Here is an 18316-nt window from a genome sequence, read left to right as displayed (position 1 = left end):
TGTTAAAGCCAACGTTAAGGCTATTTAGTAACATTAACTAGCTGTGGCATAAATCACACAACACTAGGAAAAGTACACATTTCACACACTTACATGGAGTTGGAAGTACATATACCTCACAAAACAAGAATAAAATATTATTCAGTGTTAATATAAAAATACATGTCATAATTCAGTTAAGAGTCAAGATAAAATTAAAATGTCAAGCACTACCTCAAAATAGTTCTTTATATTAATAACTACGCACTCAAGTTTACAAAAGGGCTCTTAAGACAGAAATTAGTAAAGAGAGCAGCCACAACCTCTCAGCAATATTTTGAATAAAATACTTCCTTGTTAATGCCCTTAATAGTCAACTTTCAGTCCACAGAAAATTAAGATGGGTCTCCAGACCCATCTCTGTTCCCGTAGTATCCCTCCATTTCTCCTATCTAAGTCTTTGTACCCTGACCCTCCAGATAGCTCTAGCTCTACTGCTCTCCTCTTACGCAGCCCTTTCAAGGAAGGAAGACAAATAAAGTCCTCAGTGGTTGGGCTAGAGGGCATCCAATGCAGGCACCCTTGGTCCCATATTACTAAAAGATAAAAAGCTTATTGTGAAGAACAGCAAATAAACTGCATCTATACATTAAGTCTCTTAAAGTTTGTTTTAAACCATAATTCCCTCTCTCTGTTTTTTGCTCCTTGGAAAGTTTTATTGAACAAGGATTCCTTGTTCCAGAGAGATTCCTAGTCTGGCATTTGCTGTCGTCATCCTACAGTGTCATTTGTAAGTTCCTCTCTCCCCTGAATACTCTATGCTTCCTGAAGCTATAGGCATGATGTGATTCATATTCGATATTTCACAGGTAGTCTTATTAAGTAAAGCATTTACAAAGTTGGAATATTCCCTTTTCTTCTTCACTTATTTTGTAGAAAAATTACCCAAAGGATAAATCTCTTATCAATTTTTTGCTTACAATGAGTTCAGGTAAGGAGTTTTCACTCAGAAAACTTGCTTCACACTAGATTTTATCAATTTTCAAAATAAGTTTTAGTTCTCTAGCATTCTTCAAAGGTGAAAATGACATTTTTGTGTGTGTGTGATGTCTGTGAACCTAGGGATTTTATGTTTTCATTTAAATCAGTTACTATTAGTAGTAGTATTGCTGTTCTATCCAAATTTAAGTCAGTGTTAGTTTCTTCAAGTTGGCTCCTTGGTCCTTTTGACATGAAACAAAGTAGGCTTTGTTACCTTCTTTACTTTTTGATGTGAAAAGATGTCTAGACTTCTCTAGTACATTTCCCATCCAGATCTGGAATCAATGCTTTCTCCAAGGTTCCCTGGTTCCTTTGAATGGAAATACACAATGTGGGCACTAAGGGTGTTCACTGATACTGGGCTGGTCATTTGTTACAGGTGGTATTTGTGGACAGAGCTAAGAAATATATACTTTTGGGATAAAATGTGTGAGTCATACTGATACTTTCAATTTAGAACCATGAATACAGAATACAATGTAATCTCACCAGTTTTATACCTATATCTACTTTCTCCCTTGTGGAAATACCGTTTTTCCAAGAAACCAAAATAAATCCTGTTAGGGATCTCCAAGTCTACAAAGCAGATGGAGAGGAGACACAGGGTTTTATATTTATTGCAAGAATCTCCAGGAACTTTCACTGCAGACGATGCAGCTCATTTATTATTCTATAAAGGATTAGCCAGCTTTCTAACATCACTAACTGATCTAAGGGAAAAATGAATGCCTTCTAGCAAAGCTTCAAAGCATTTGGTCACTTCTTTAAATTAATGGCTTTCTCTTTTTCTATAGGTTTCATTATTTCAGCAAATGTATTTACTTTGTCATTTATGAACAAATGATAACAGGAGAATTCCAAATTGTATAATCCAATTTTTTTTTCTCTATAGTCTGCTATCATTTCGAGGGAACTCAGGCAAAACTGCAACAACATATGGTACTTTGCTGGGACACATCTTCATGCACTCCATATTCTCATACTTCCTTGGTGTCCAGGACAGAAAACTAGATACAAGTCTCTGAGGTATTCATAAAAATATATGAAAACTACTGGTAGTACTGAAACATGAAATGGCTTTTTAGTCACAACGCAGGAAAATCTATACTTTCCTTAAGTTTGCACTCACACAGAGAACAGAATGGGGTTTGTGCTGACAGTGGGTCCATGCCCCACTCCCCTTGAGGCTTACAACCTAGATTTGAAGGGCTGAAGACAAGGAGAAATTTTATGATGATTTGCTGATCCTCTCAAATACCTAACACAGCATCCCATTTCTCCCCCTATGTCCATTCCCCAATAGCAGCAGAATGAAATGAAGCATGGGGCACCCAGTTACATAAGAAACCAAGAATCTCTCAGCACTGTCTGATCAATCGTTGGACATAACCACATCTTGGACCCCAATTTGCTCAACCCGGATTCACGTACATATAAAACTTCAGCCAGCAGTGATGCATGCTCAGCACAGTCATAACTACAGATGTGAGCTACCAGCTTCCCTTAGGGCCATAGTGATCTGAATTCTCTGGTATATAAAAAAGTATGAAGACGACTGGGGAAAAATGAAAAGCTCAATCCGGTTCTCTCTTTCTCCAAGTACTAATGCAGAAAAAGCAGAAATTGCATGTATATAATGTCAAATACAGATCTTCAAAATAGTTGAGGCAGATGGAACAGGTAGATTCTTTTCTCACTTGATCTGCTATGATGAATTTACAGAAGCTGGTATACATTTTCTCTTCTTTCCCTTAGGATCTTCCCCTCACTCCAGCTGAATGATGAGTTTTTGTTTGGAAAATGGATTTCTTTTCTTCTTGTTCTCAGGGGTCCCAAGGCCATTCTCCTGGTGTCCTGGGTGTTCTCCCTGGGAAGAGTAAAACCTCACAAGGCAGGTCTTGTGGGCTCCAATAAAATAGGCCTCAGGGTACCCAGAGAAGAGAGCTAGAGTTGAGGGCATGGATTCAGAGTCCCAGGTGTAACTCACACAAGCTATTAGACCATGAGGACAGAACTCTGCCTAAGTTTCCTTCAGTGGGGAGGAATGAGGTTACATCTGTTCAATACTGACCAAATGCAGGATGCACACCACTGATCCAAGGGCTGAAGCCTGGGAGAAGGCAACAAGGGGTGCCTTGGTGGAGAAGAAACCCAGTTAGAAGCTCCATTCTTGTTACCAAACACACTGAACAATCTGAAGCATACATGTTTGTGTATGGATCAACTTAAAATTTTATATTCAAAATATTAGTTAAAAAGTACTTGATAGCACTTTCTTGCCTATATAGAACCTGATATGTTGCTTCTTTAAGGTAAAAAATAACTAGAGATATTTTAAAATCTCAAATTTAGTGTCAGTAATCCAATGCTGATGATGTAAAAAGACTGAATTTACCTCCTCGTACAAATCCATTAGTAGCTATTGCCGAAGTAGACAATCCTGTGATAGTTGTCACAACAGTGGCCATTATTATTACAAGGACTGACAGACCTTTAGCGAAAAAGAAAAGAGACTTGAGAATACTTACACTCTCATTTAAACCTGCTACATCTAGAACTGGTTAGTCTAAGTATACTGAATTTACATTACAACCTATAAATTATCTTACTTTTATCTCATATTAGATCAAATCAGAATTATGAAAAAAGTGACATTAAGACAACAGTCTGATACAAAGGAGAACATAATGTAGAATGATTCCAACTGCTTGAATTTTATGAGGTTCAGACTACACATGCACACAGCCCTTTCCCTATTCATTCTCAAATGAATCAAGCAGTATGTCACTTCACTTACCTATTCCAGCTTGACCCACAATCCATGACAATCTAATAAAGAGCATTACTCCCCAAATGTTTAACATACATCGTACCTAGAAAAAGAGGCCAAGTCACAGATGAAAAGTAATTAAATACACAGTAAATGCTAAACTAGCCAACAGTAGGATAACATACATTTTAAACTATAGAAGGTCCTTTCAAATCTCTTATCCCACCCTTAAACAGTTTTTTTTAAAGAGCTTTATTGAGAGCTTAAATGTGAGCTAATTAAAGTATAATGTAATATACAAGTATATGTGTGTGTATGTACTTTATACACACACATTTATCTGAAGCAGAAGCAAAAGAACAAGAAAGGCACAAGGAATATTTTAAGACTTCAGCCCTAAAAAAAGGAGTTTATGTTCCCCCTTATCAATGCAAGTCAGTTTTTTACTTATTCTTTTATAACGTCTTCACTTCATGATTTCTACAGCGGATTTAAGTATTATGTAATATCTGTCAACACAAAATGCCAACTGTTCACACATCTTTCGAAAACCTACTCTTTGTAAGACAGCATCCTCAATTTATTTTTACTTTTATTTATTATGCTCGTACATAGAATACAGCCTTCTAAAATAGTAAAATCTAAGAATAGGCAAACAACACAACTCAGAGCTTAAAATATACTCTACTGATTAGACAATAAAATCACTACTAGAACTGGTATTTTTCCCTCTACTTCTCCCCTAAATGTCAATACAACTCTATATTAGTGCTTCCAAAGTCCCAATGAGACTCTCTACTCCAGTCAGATCTTAGTGCCTATTCAAACACAGAAAAAGAAAGTAAATCTGAACCTTAATCACCTAAACCTGTCTACTGAAGTGATCTCAACACTTATGTCTCCTTTATTCTGTTGCTTGTTAACATCTATACATTTCTCTTCAAAAGACAATACAGTAGCAGGAAAGGAAGCAGGCATATTTCAGCTATATTACCTGCCCAGCTTTCTTGATTGCGTTGCTCTCATCAATTTAATAGCTTCATACTTAATTTTTGAAAAGTGACAATATGTGAGATTCAGAAGAGGTTATAAAATATAACTTAGAAGTAATCAAATATAATTTGATTAAATTAATAAATATATTTACTTCACTGAATTTAATACCCACAAGGAAAGGAGGTGCAAGTATTCATTTGGTCCTCCATAACAATCAGATAAAACCGTTTAAAAAAGAGAAAGCATTATCTCGAGAATGATGATATTAGGAAGATTGTATAATAAACAAAAATGTGTAACTCTAAAATTAAGTCTACAGGTACATACTAGCACACCCTTGATCCAGCCAAACTTCACAACTCCTTTACTTTCCGCGGTATATGTGACCACAGCCTCTCGGGTTGGTGTACTTTCTTCCCCGTTTGCAAAGCCATCCTCAAAAGGTTCCTGGTTATAAGAGGAAATGTGAATTATGCTTAAGAATTATTTAAAATTTAAAATCACCTGATAAAAACAAACATCACTAAATACACTTAGTGTATTTATAAGAATCAAGGGTTTCTGAATATTTTACCTAAGGAATGAGTTTTAAAAATTTAATTATCATGAAACCCATTTTAATAATTTAAACTTTTAATTACATTTTGGTGGTATCTGGAGAACACAAAGAATACTATTTGCTAAGTATAGGCTAACCAGGTCAGTCAATTCAGACCTTGTCTCTCCAGCCACAACTTTATATTGCCTGGATGCCACCCTTCGCCTATCTGGACTTTCAGTGTTAACAATATAAAACTCCTCTTCGTCACCAGTGAACAGTTTTCCCTTTATAGTCTCTGACAGCGGGACTCCGTGGATCCCAAGATTCACCCCTAACTCCTGCCTTTACTCACTCCTGAGTTCAGTCACTCAGCACTCTTCATTCTTTCCTAATTTTTCTCAGATTCAGACGTGAACTGGTTGACACAATGCATTTTCACTAGTGTTTCCTTCTAAGGCTTTTATGTTTCATGTCTGAGTCTATAATTCTTAGTTTTTCTTCTTTATATTCTCTCTTTCCTTCTCTCCATGGCTCTCAACTTTTGTTCAGTCCCAACACACCCAAGGCACATGACAAACTTCCAAACCAGTGGCAGTGCCTTAAACAGATCATGAAGGGTGGAAGGGTGTTGGGAAATAGAAAATGTTCTAGATCTAGAATCCTGTCCCTAACACTAGCCCCATAGTTCTTCCTCTACCCATATCTCAACAGCAGGGAACAAAGTACAGCTGTATTTCAAACATTCAGTCTTTAAATGAAAAAGAGCCAACTAAATTAATTACCATTTAATCCTGAACACTGTGATCTAGATTTCCTACAATACTTTTTTAAGAAATCATTTTCAGTGGTTATACCCTCTACTGAATTCTGAATATAATTTTTTTCATAGAAATGAGCTGCAGCAAGTTCTGTGTTACAACAGAGAAAAAACTATGTAATAATCCAAACTTCCTTTTTTTCTTTGACTTCTGTTAGCCAAGTAGACTCATTTAATTCCCTTAATGCATTATTGCTATATGGCCTTTCAAAGTGCTATCAACCTAGATCAGTTCTTATATTCCATATTTTTATAATGTACCTACTGCAAATTCTTAGATTTTTAAGCAATAGAAGAAACAGTATAGTAAGTTAGATGCAGTAATTTCTTTAAGTATATTTTTTTGAAATTATTTTACCTAGGCTCTTTTAAATAATCAAATTTTAAACTAATCTTCACGTTTACACTAAAAGACATAGCTATAACTTCAACTACATGAAATACATGGAAAATAACTCATTTTAATATTACTAAGAACTTAAAAGTGAACTTTAATGTTGACTAATTCTGATAGCTCACAAACTTTTAAAAACAGATCCTAAGAGAAATAAATCATCATAATTTCCCTTACAGCACAGTTTCATAACTACTGTCTACTGTATCAAATGATTATTGTACTTTAAAAAGGATGCCCCAGGCTTATGGCATATAAGACACTTCATAAAAATTCTGTAATCACCCCAATCTTCTATACTTTTTAAAACAGCCTTACTGAGCTCTTATTCACATACTCACCCATTTAAAGTGCATATTTCAATGATTTTTAGTATATTCACAAAGTTGTACAATTATCACCACAGTCAATTTTAGAACATTTCCATCATCCCAAAAGAAGCTCCACGCCCGTGAGCAGTCACTCTCCATTTCCCCTTTTCTGAAGCTCCTGGCAATTACTTACTGACTTTCTATCTCTATGGATTTGCTCTTCTGATATTTCATATAAATGGAATAATGCAATCATACAACATGCGGCCTTTGTGTGCGGCTTCTTTTCCTTAGCATAACGTTTTCAAGGTTCATCCATGTTATAGTACATATCCCTCTTTTTTATTGCCAAATAATATTCTGTTGTATGGATATACCCCATTTTAAAATCTGTTCATCAGCTGATGAACATTTGGGCCTCTTCTACATTTTAGCTATTATGAATAATGCTGCCGTGAATATCTGTGCACAAGTTTTTGTGTAGACATGTGTTCTTCATTTACCTTGGGTATATACCTAGAAGAATTTCTGGGCCATGAAACACTTTTTGCAATGACTATTTCTGGTTGTCTTTCCCACCTCTTCTTTTGTATCAGTCTGCAGACTGTCACTCCTCATTTTAGTCCATGTGTCTATTTTTATCCCTCTTTCGTGCTTAGAATTTGTTATAAACATGGAAACCAGTAATAGTTAAACGTGTGAGAAATACGTACAAACAGGAAAAAATGTAATCAGGGGCCTGTGTAGCTCAGCAACCCACTTTGGCTTTACGTCCACTGTTGTTTATGTTCTATACAGTAGGACACCACTGATGAATTCCCCCAACGCTGCCCCCAAAAAAGAAAAAAAAGAGAATTGATGGCTCAACTGTTCAATTATTCAAATAAAGCCAGAACAAAAATGTTTGCCTATTAACTCAATCAACTTTAAAGTAGACAGAAGTTCCTTAGATTTCACTCTAGGATATTTGGTGCTCTTCAGTTATAAAATAACATAAAATATTATATAACCTGCAAGTATTACAGGAAAATATAATGCCTATAATAATACACAAGAAAATACAATGCCTATAATTATACACAGAGAGATATTTCTATTCCCATCTCTATTAAAAGAAAACTAAAGATGTGTGTACTTAATAGGCTACTTTCTCCAAGGCTAAATTCTGATGTGCATGTCTTTTTAATAATTCAGAAGCAGGCAGGCGTCTTAATATTTTTGCTGTATTTATTAGAATTCCACCTGAAAATTGAAGATCTAGCAATAATTATACCGGTTTCCACAATACTATGAACAACTATATTCAAAAAACACCGTAAGATTTTTCTGCATGTATAACATATTTTAAAACAAAAATGAATCCAAATAAAATTTAAGTTTAACTTCCTTATCATGTTCCAATAGCTCTATTTTAAAAAGTGTTATTAATCTTTAAAATACAATTCAAAAATTAAAATCAATTGAGTATGTTATTTTTTATATTTCAATCAACAGATTTAAGTTAAATAAAATCGGGTTTATATTTATTTCCTGAAATAACAGGAAACCAAGGTAGAATACATTTTGTTTCCATAAATACATTAGTTTCAGAGAAATAAGGAAATTGTTGAGTATGGCGTTTTATCTACACACACACACACACACACACACACACACACAAAATATTGTATACAAATCTTATTACCAGGAAAATTTCACATGTACAATTATGAACTATAAATTATACTGATAGAAAAGTACATAAATAAAATCTTCAATCTACCTACCATTTTCAGAGAAATGAAGGGTTTGTGTTTTTTACCGTTTTTCACATAATGAATACAATGTCAAAAATAACAACATGATTTTTTGGATAACACCATATTAAATGAGGTGGAACAAACTAATTTAAATTTATTTGGGGAAATAATCTTTCAAAAAGTAGCACTGTAAATCTGAGTCTACAAAGCAAGGATTAAGACTGGGCATGAGGGACTTCGCTGGTGGTGCAGTAGTTAAGAATCAGCCTGCCAATGCAGGGGACACAGGTTCGAGCCCTGGTACGGGAAGATCCCACATGCCGCGGAGCAACTAAGCCCGTGCACCACAACTACTTAGCCTGCGCTCTAAAGGCTCATGAGCCACAACTACTGAAGCCCACGCGCGTAGAGCCCGGGATCTGCAACAAGAGAAGCCACCACAATGAGAAGCCCGTGCACTGCAACGAAGAGTAGCCCTCTCTCGCCGCAACTAGAGAAAGCCCGTGCACAGCAACAAAGACGCAAAGCAGCCAAAAATAAATTAAAAAAAAAAAAAAGACTGGGCATGAGAACAAGAGTGGGGAAGAGAGGAAGAGACAGAAGAAACAATGGAAAACACAGAGAGGTAGACCCTCAGTAACTGGAAGGATTTCTTAATTTGAGGAGCCATGAAACAAAGAGTTCCACCAGGCTGTTAAAAAATTCATGACTGGAAATTAGGAGAGGGGCCAGGGATAAAGAGCTAGTGGGTGAAGCTATGGAAAAAGAATGAAAAGAGAAACTTTGGGAAAGAAAACCTGAGTAGCTGAGCATTTTTCTGAGAATACAGAAAACATAAGAATGAAAGGGAACTCTGGTTTCCATGGTCATTTATTTCTTTGCAGGGAGTAGAGAAAAGGAGAATTTCTGCACTGTGGATACTCTCCCTTGTATATTCAAATTTCTACCTCAACTTGATCATTCTTTGTCCTCTAACCATAGTTATCTTTTTGCTGCACACCACACACCCCACCTCCAAATGTCCAGCCAAACGTGCTGAAATACTACCCCACGTTCATCAATGCACACCAACCTGGCTTCACCATGCCACAACACTGGAATAGTTTTAAGACATCCAAGGACTTCTCTGCTACCAAATCTAATAAATCTAATGTACAGTTTTTAGTCCCTGTCTCAAAGGACTTTTGAAACAGCTCATGATACTGTTGACAACTCCCTCTTTCTTCAAACTTCTTTTGAAATACCACACTCTCTTAGCCTCTTCCACCCAGCAGTTAAATGGTAAGAGTCCTTTCAATACTTGGTCTTAGACCCATCTCTTTTTTTCACTCTGTTTCTCCTATGGTCATCTCACCAGACCTGTAGCTTTAAACACCATCTGTATGTGATAAGTAATAAGTGACGGCTCCCATACTTTTCCAGATCAGACCTCCCCTCTCAATATCAGCCCTGTGTGTAAAATACTGATGTTGCCACTTTTATAGTTCATTACTTTTACTACTCCAATTCTCACCAAATAAGAAAAAAGAAATTGTCAGTGTACTACAAACAACTTTCCTCTAAATGAAAAGGAGAGGGAAACAGTTTCTCTTTTTTGGATTAGTTTTTAATTCTTAAAGGTTTCAGTGGACACTTAAATATCAAAAAAGGTATCTGATCAGAAAGATAGTACGTTCTAGACTCACAGATTTAGAGAACGAACTTATGGTTACCCATGGGGGTGGGGGGAAGGGGAGGGGGGAGGGATGGATTGGAAGTGTGGGAGTGACTTGTACACCCTGCTATATTTAAAACAGATAACCAACAAGGACCTACTGTATAGCACAAGGAACACAGCTCAATATTCTGTAGTAACATAAATGGGAAACGAATTTGAAAAGAATAGATACATGTATAACTGGATCACTGTGCTATATGCCTGAAACTAACACAACATTGTTAATCAACTATGCTCCAATATAAAAATTTCTTAAATAAAATTAAAAAAAAAACTTTCCATCAAAAAAATTCTTAATAATTAAAATCCTTTATAATGTAAATTTATTTTAGATTTATTCTGCAATACACGTCTTAAAATTTTAGTTTTTCAGTTTCCAATATCCAAAAATTAACTTGTTTTGAATTCACTAATTTAAATTACCCTTTACATATCAAAGGTCATAACTCACACTCTGCTTGACCTAAAAAAAAAATACAACTGAACACAAAGGCTAGGCTTATTGATGATTTCTCAGTAAAAAAATTCTTAAAAAATCAAGCTATCGTTTCTTCCCTAACACCAGAATTTTCTTCAGTATTTTAGAGACAACCTAGGATGGAGACAGATTTTTTAAAGTGATGAACAATAAAGCTTTAGGAAAAAATACTTATCCAAGCTTTTAAAAAATTACAATTAGAAACCTTAACACTGCTTTCACTGGCTCTGTAACCGAGAGTGCAGTATTATCCTCTGTGTACATCCTCATCATGGGCACACCAACACACTTTTCATTGATAAATGCTTTAGGTACACATTACACTAAAATGTCAGTTATTTTCTTTCTTCAGACATCCCAGTTACTAAGTCCACAAGACTTTCATCTCAAGTATACAAGGTAGTGTAGATGGTCTCTGCGACATCACTGGACAAGGATGTTAATACCCATGAAAGATGACTGTGCAGTGCTCAGAATGATTTATGATCATGTTTTGTCCAAAGCTGAATAAAGGTGCTTATCATTGTACAAAGAAAAATCAAGACTGTCTAGACAGTGCAACTCTTGAATACAGTTAGAATAAAACACATTTCTGGCAAAGCCTATTACCAAATATATTCATTTTTATACAAATTTATTCTCTTTTTTATAGTTAAACTGGTAAAGACTTGGCAAAAGTATCTTAGCTCAGCAATTTCAGGCCATAGTAGGCAAAAGACAGTAACCTACATAATTTTTTTAAAATTTGGGAGGAGGGGAAAATGTTTGGGTTTTTATTTTGTCTTACTGGTGTTTCAAAGAACAACTGAGCAAAGCTGTACCAAACTATCTCTTTAGGTCTATGGCTGCTACAATATTGTTTCCAGGTAGACTTAAGGGTGCTCAAATATGGACACTTTTTGAAGAGGGAAATGTACCAGTCCCTTAAAGTAACTTCTGATATTTTTCTGTTACCTGAAGATTCTACAGTTGCAAAAAGCAGTTTCTGAGCATAAACCACAACCACATCCTTCCACTCATTCATTAAACAAATATTTATTAATCAGTTTTATCAAGAACCACGCTAGGGACTTTTCAGCCCTCCCAGAGTTGATATTTTTATAGTAGAGGCTAAAGATGATGGGTAGGTTTTCTATCTTCTATCCAGGGCATTTTCTACTATACCAAGAAGCCTCTATTAATTGTTTAATCCAGTTAAAAAAAAAACAAAAAAAAAAACGGTTGATGCCTCTTTTCAAGTCACAGCCTCTCTGTGAGTTTCCTAATCTGTAAAATGGAGATAATAATCCCTGACCACCTGTACCATTTCCTTGGAGTCTCAAGACTGTAAATAAAGATCAATGTGTTACAGCCACATAAAGCAGCTGAGGTTTCTCGGGCTTGACTATCAAGCCAACTGATACAGCTTGATTATAATACAGCAATTTAAGTTTCAGTGCCATGTTAGAAATGTAAAAGTGTGACTCACAGTTACACACTTCAAAAGGCTTAGTAGGAAAATTATTCCTAGATGGCCTGGCTTTTCAATGCCCAGCCACTTCTCAACAAGAACAAGATTACACACTCAGTTGACCCTATCAGAGCAAAGGCAGCATTTTCTTTTCCCTGAGGCTGTACATGCTCTCAGCGCCCAGTCAGTGTTGCTCCTGCGGCACCTGCTGGGAAGCTCAAACCCAAATATATTCATTTTTTATGAATGTTATAAAAAGGTCCTCCATGTTAATACGGAGGACCAAAACCCATGCCAGTGAGCATCCCTTAACTCCTCTTGCAACTAAGGGTCCTCCTCCTTTTGTCCCCACACTGCATCTCTGAAATATATCTTGCATTAAATCTTGATCATGTTTTATGGATCCATTATGAATCCATGCTTCTGTGTTAAGGTTCATTTATTTAGAGAAACAAAATTTTCTTTTTTTATTTTCTTTTTTTTTCTTTTTGGCTGTGCTGAGTCTTTGTTGCTGCGTGTGAGCTTTCTCTAGTTGTGGCGGGCGGGGGCTACTCTTCGTTGTGGTGCACTGGCTTCTCACTGTGGTGACTTCTCTTGTTGCAGAGCTCGGGCTCTAGGCACGCAGGCTCAGTACTTGTGGCTCGCGGGCTCTTGAGTGCAGGCTCAGTAGTTGTGGTGCACGGGCTCAGCTGCTCCGTGGCATGTGGGATCTTCCCGGACCAGGGCTTGAACCTGTGTCCCCTGCATTGGCAGGTAGATTCTTAACCACTGCACCACCGGGGAAGTCCATAAGGAAACAAAATTTTCTATTAGCATTATCTCTGCAACTAGAAAGTGGTTATTAAACTAATACATTAACTTACATAGTTAATGTGAGGATTGGGTAAGATAAGGTATTCGTTTACATTAAAAAAAGCTAAAATTATTGAAGATGAAGAAAGCTGCAAAGGACTAAAGATAGGATATGAGATGGCTTTATTTTTTCAATATAACAAAATTATATGTATTGGCTAATCATTTTCTGGCTGCCACAAAATATGCATCAAACAATCATTTACCCTGCCAAATGAAGACTAGGGAACTACACTGCATCCTAGCATTGTGATCTATGAAATAAAATTTGGATCCCAATCACAACTGATGTTACTTTTTACACAGTAAATCAACCTTACCAAATAATCTTAAGCAACAGAAAAAAAAAAAAACTACCTCAACTGGAAAACAATGTTGCGGGGGGCAGATATATAGCTTATAAAATTTTGCATGCATTTAACAACTACTTATTTAGAAGATGTTATGTACAGGGTAGTAGCTATGGTAGAAATAAGAGAAATTTTTAAATATACAGAACTGTCTACCCTCATTCAAATTATCTGATTTCAAATTATTCTGGAAGACCATATCATCTAAATGCTAAAAATTTCTGTTAATTACAACTACCAAAAAGGTCACAAGTTCAACATGAAGGGTGATCACACATAAACAGAACTGAAACAATAATCCATTCCAGAAGTTTTAAATTCTCCCCAATTAATATTTGTACTAAATGAAAAACAAGATGGAAAAGCCTATTTAGCAGTGTAACAATCTGCCTCTTCCATCTTTTTCTGAGCAATTCTCTTACTATTTCCTATAACTACAAACACACTTGGAAAATATAACAGGGAAAAGGATGATTTTTTTTCTCCATGACTTTTAAAGAGTTTGACTCTGGATAAGAATTGATTTATAGGTTAGGCAATAATTTGGTTTTGCATATTTGGGGTAAGGTGAACCCTGGCATAGAATCCAACCCAATTCAAGTTTATTGTGATATACACCAGATTTTTTGTTCTAAGTAATACTGCAAGATACATCAAAATAGTAGTTTTTCTACTGTCAAGAAACAAAAGTTTCATACAAAATACAGTTGTACATAATCTAGGTTTGGCTATCCATTACTCATGGGGTAAAATAAGAATTTGTAATATAGGAGACCCTCATAATCTCTCCGGCTTCCTTTAATTACAGCCAACATTTACTGAAATACTACTGTGTTCCAGACACTTCCCTAAATGCTTTCACACCCTATTTCCCTGAACTGGCACATCTTTGAGAGACAGATCTAATCTCCACTTAACAAATGTGGGAACAGTCTTTTGACAGGTTAACTTACCCCAAACCGTGTAGCTATTAATGTGGCAATGCAGAGAATCTTCTAAATGGTAGAATTCCACATATTACAGGGAGCCAAGGTGAATTATTTAAAGTTACCTATTTTGGACAAGGAGACATTAGACAAATCGCCCAACTTAAGAAACTGTCCTGCTCAAACTTCCCAATTCCTCAGCTATTTTCGCTCTTTACCTTGCTTCATCCTTCTCTCCTTCCTCTGCTTCCAAATCTACAGAAGCTAAGGATTTCTGACACAGTTCTCATAAAAATGACAGCAGAAGTTCTGCGCTGTGTATGACACCAGAGGGTATTTTTAAAAATTTCTTTGCTCTTTGTAGAAATTCCCCCAGGGTCTACAGTGTGTGCGAAACTCTTTGCCCTACAGGACTGTTACAGACAGCTGGATCAGACCTCCTACGGAGGAGAAAAAATTGCTAGTGTACAGATATAACCCACCTGGAAGGCACGTAAAATGTTTAATATGAAATTGTGTCCTAAATAGAGTTATACGAGTTATTTAACTTTAGGAGCTTATTTGGAGGCTATGGTGGTAGACAGGGTAGTTAAACCAATAAATCGTTCAGTTTCTATGTCACCTAGAATTTTCTTTTTCCAATTAAAAACCGACATTAGCAGCGCAAGCTAGCAACTCCTTCTGATCAAATGCTCTTGGTCATACTGGGTTCCTTCTTCCCGTACATGCTTTACCATTGCAACCTCTTCACCCCTGGGTCCACTTACACATCCATGCCCTTTCAGGAAGCCTTGAAAAAGAAAATTATCCACACAGAATCCTTGAGATTTGTCATCAATGTTTTATTACCACACATAGTAAGATTTGACATGATTAAAGAAAAAGTAAATATTAGTCTGTTTTAGAAGTCTCTGTATTTTTCCAGTCATACACCACTTTATTATTTCTATTAATTTTCCTTGAAGTTTTTTATACACCTTCAAAATCCTATCCTTTAAGTTAGAAAATTTCTGAGAGTTCTATCAAATATTTAATTTGATATAATACTGCTTTATTGCTGAAATGTTGATTTTAAAGTATTTTCTCCTGGGGGACTTTTTGCCTGCTATTCCCTGTCTTTAACACACTTTGAATATGGCTGGCTCCTTCTCAAACTTTAGGTCTTAGCTCAAGTGTAGCCTCCTTCCCAGACCACCCAACATATAGTTTCTTCTCAGCAGTGCCCCTTTTTTCTTCTTCATAGCATACATCACACCCAGTAATTATTTTTTTTATTTACTCAGCTCTTGTAATATATGTACCTACCTCCACTCCTTCAATGTGTATTAAAATGGAAGGTCCACAAGGGTACAGACCTCTCCCGTCATTTTTAATCAAAGACATAGTGAATGAATATTGAGTCTTTATGGGCAATCCCTGTTTTCCAAATAATGTCCTGAAATAGTAACAAGTAAAATTTTAAGTGTCTGCTCCTGAGTCAGATCCAAGTTCAAAATCTAGCTCTGCTATCACTAGCTATGTGAACTCTGGCAAGTTGTTTAACACCTCTGGCCCTCAGTTTCCACATCTGTAAAATGGAGATAATATTACCTATCCCATAGTGTTTGAGAAGATAAAGTGAGAAAATATCATGATTGTATAGAACACAAAAACTCTCATACACTGCTGGTGGGAATATAAATTGGTACACAACTTTGGAAAAGAAGTTTGGGCATTATCTTCTTAAGCTGAAAAAAATGCATACCTTTTAACCCAGCAATTCTAATCCTAGATATGTCCCTATAGATAAACAACACTTAAATGAAGTAGGACACTTACATTAAAATGTTCATATCAGCATTGCTAAAAACTGCCAAGGACCAGAAACAGTCTCAAACATCCACAACTACAGAATTGTAGCATTTCATATAATGGAAGATAATTAGCAATACAAATGAATGAATTAAAAATACACACAAACATAACAGTGAGCAAAAGATGACAGATAAAAAAGCACTGTATGATTCCATATAAAGTTTTAAAGCAGGCAAAACTAGACTAATGGTCTTCCAGAATACATAAAGGTGACAAAAACAAACAAACAAACAAAATACCAAGACCCAGACCCAAATAAATGATCACCATTAAGTCAGGACAGTGGCTACTTTTGGCACAGGGAGATCAGTATGGGGTGCACAGAGGGTTTCTGGAGTGCCAGCAATGTTCTATTCCTTGATCTGGGTGGTGATCACTTGATTAAGTTATGCATTTAGTCTTTACATTTTTTTTCTCTGCTATATACCACCATTCTAAAAAGACCTTTAGGGCTTCCCTGGTGGCGCAGTGGTTAAGAATATGCCTGCCACTGCAGGGAACACAGGTTTGAGCCCTGGTCCAGGACGATCCCACATGCCGCACAGCAACTAAGCCCACGAGCCACAACTACTGAGCCTGTGCTCTGGAGCCCACAAGCCACAACTACTGAAGCCGTGTGCCTAGAGCCCGAGCTCCACAACAAGAAAGGCCACTGCAATGAGAAGCCTGTGCACCGCAACAAAGAGTAGCCCCCGCTCGCTGCAACTGGAGAAAGCCCACGCAGTAACAAAGACCCAACACAGCCAAAAATAAAATAAAAATTTAAAAATAAATAAATAAATAAAGCAATGGGCAAAATGTCTAAAAAAATAAAATAAAAAGACTTTTAAAAGATTAAAAAACAAAATGTATTAACTGCTTGGTACATTGTCTGACATTAACAGGGTAAGTGGTTGATAAATTTTGGCTATTATTATAAACAACAAATAAGTGATTATTTCAACTGCCCATGGGGTGAGTTTAAATAACTGGATGTTGAACAAATACACAAAAATAAGTACTGCAAAACATTATTAATCTAGACTCTACTACACTGCTTCCTATAATACTGGCAGTTTAAGATTACCTCTGGAAGAATAAACAAAAACACTGACCTATATATAGAAATGTGGCATCTCCATTCTGAATGGTGGTAAAAGATTTATTACCTACACCATCAAGAAGTCAATAGGATATAGTGTGAAGAACCTGGCTTTGAGGACCAATGATCACACTACTAGAAATCTTTTGTAACTTCTCTAGTGCTAAAAATGTGTTTAATAAATGAAAGCTTCCTCCCTGTGCTGTTTTCTTTGGTGGCAACTGATAAGCACATCATAGCAACACTAGCTAGGGTTAATATTAAATTGCACAGTAGGAGAACAGAAGCATAACTTGTGGGCCTAGCTTTATTTAAGCAAATTATATCACTGTTACTGACACTCAGAGGAGTGGGGAATCTTCATTTCAGGGCACAGTTAGTATAAAAGAATTCACTGCTTTCTTTACAAGCAGCATATTATTGATTTAAAAAAAAAACCAAAATTACACTTCAAAAAAATTAAAGTTCACCAAAAAATGGTATTTAAATCCTAAAAACAAACTTCTGAACTAAAGTATCCATCAAGATACTTTAGATAAAAATTTCTCATATAGTTTAATAGCATCTTCTTAATACCAAAGTAAGCTAAAGTGTTAAATTAATATTATGAAACAAAGCCAAATCACTAACTAAAAATGGACGCATACATATGCAAATTTAGGTGCCAAAGTGGCTGGGCTTATTCTAACCGTTTTTTCTTTAAGTACTAGCCAATTATATCACCCCAAAGCTACCAACATTTCCTATCCGTGCTGTCGGTGATTGGTGTATTCAGTGTAATGCTCCCCATACAGACTATGCTCTCAAAACAAAGTATTGTTTTACAGGAATCCAATCTGCTCTGGTTAACAATGGTCTATTAATATCCAGTGGCATTAATGCAAAGCTCAAAACTCAAGTGCCACAGATAAAAGTGGATGCTGTGACCATGTGACTTTACAATGAACCAAGTCAGAACTGCTGATTGCAGTCAAAGAATTCAGTCCTCTACCTAGCCCATCGTGTTCAAGACTGAGTTAC

At 36.1% G+C, this 18316-nt stretch overlaps 1 protein-coding gene across 1 annotated transcript in view; it reads right to left on the bottom strand.

Moving 5' to 3' along the window:
- SLC12A2 (solute carrier family 12 member 2) overlaps positions 1 to 18316 on the bottom strand; it is a gene marked incomplete at its 5' end in the record, with an annotated part of 108823 nt that overhangs the window by 75867 nt on the left and 14640 nt on the right. Inside the window, 3 exons of the mRNA XM_082650205.1 lie at positions 3416 to 3511; positions 3818 to 3893; positions 5114 to 5233. Coding sequence (XP_082506331.1) covers positions 3416 to 3511; positions 3818 to 3893; positions 5114 to 5233 — 292 coding nt within the window. The remainder of the gene's footprint in view (positions 1 to 3415; positions 3512 to 3817; positions 3894 to 5113; positions 5234 to 18316) is intronic.

The sequence above is a fragment of the Grampus griseus genome (assembly GCF_964374135.1).
Source record: "Grampus griseus genome assembly, chromosome: 3".
In the NCBI taxonomy this organism is placed as follows: Eukaryota; Metazoa; Chordata; class Mammalia; order Artiodactyla; family Delphinidae; genus Grampus; species Grampus griseus.
The sequence above is the reverse complement of the archived record's forward strand: the minus strand, read 5'-3'. Positions and strand labels throughout refer to the sequence as shown.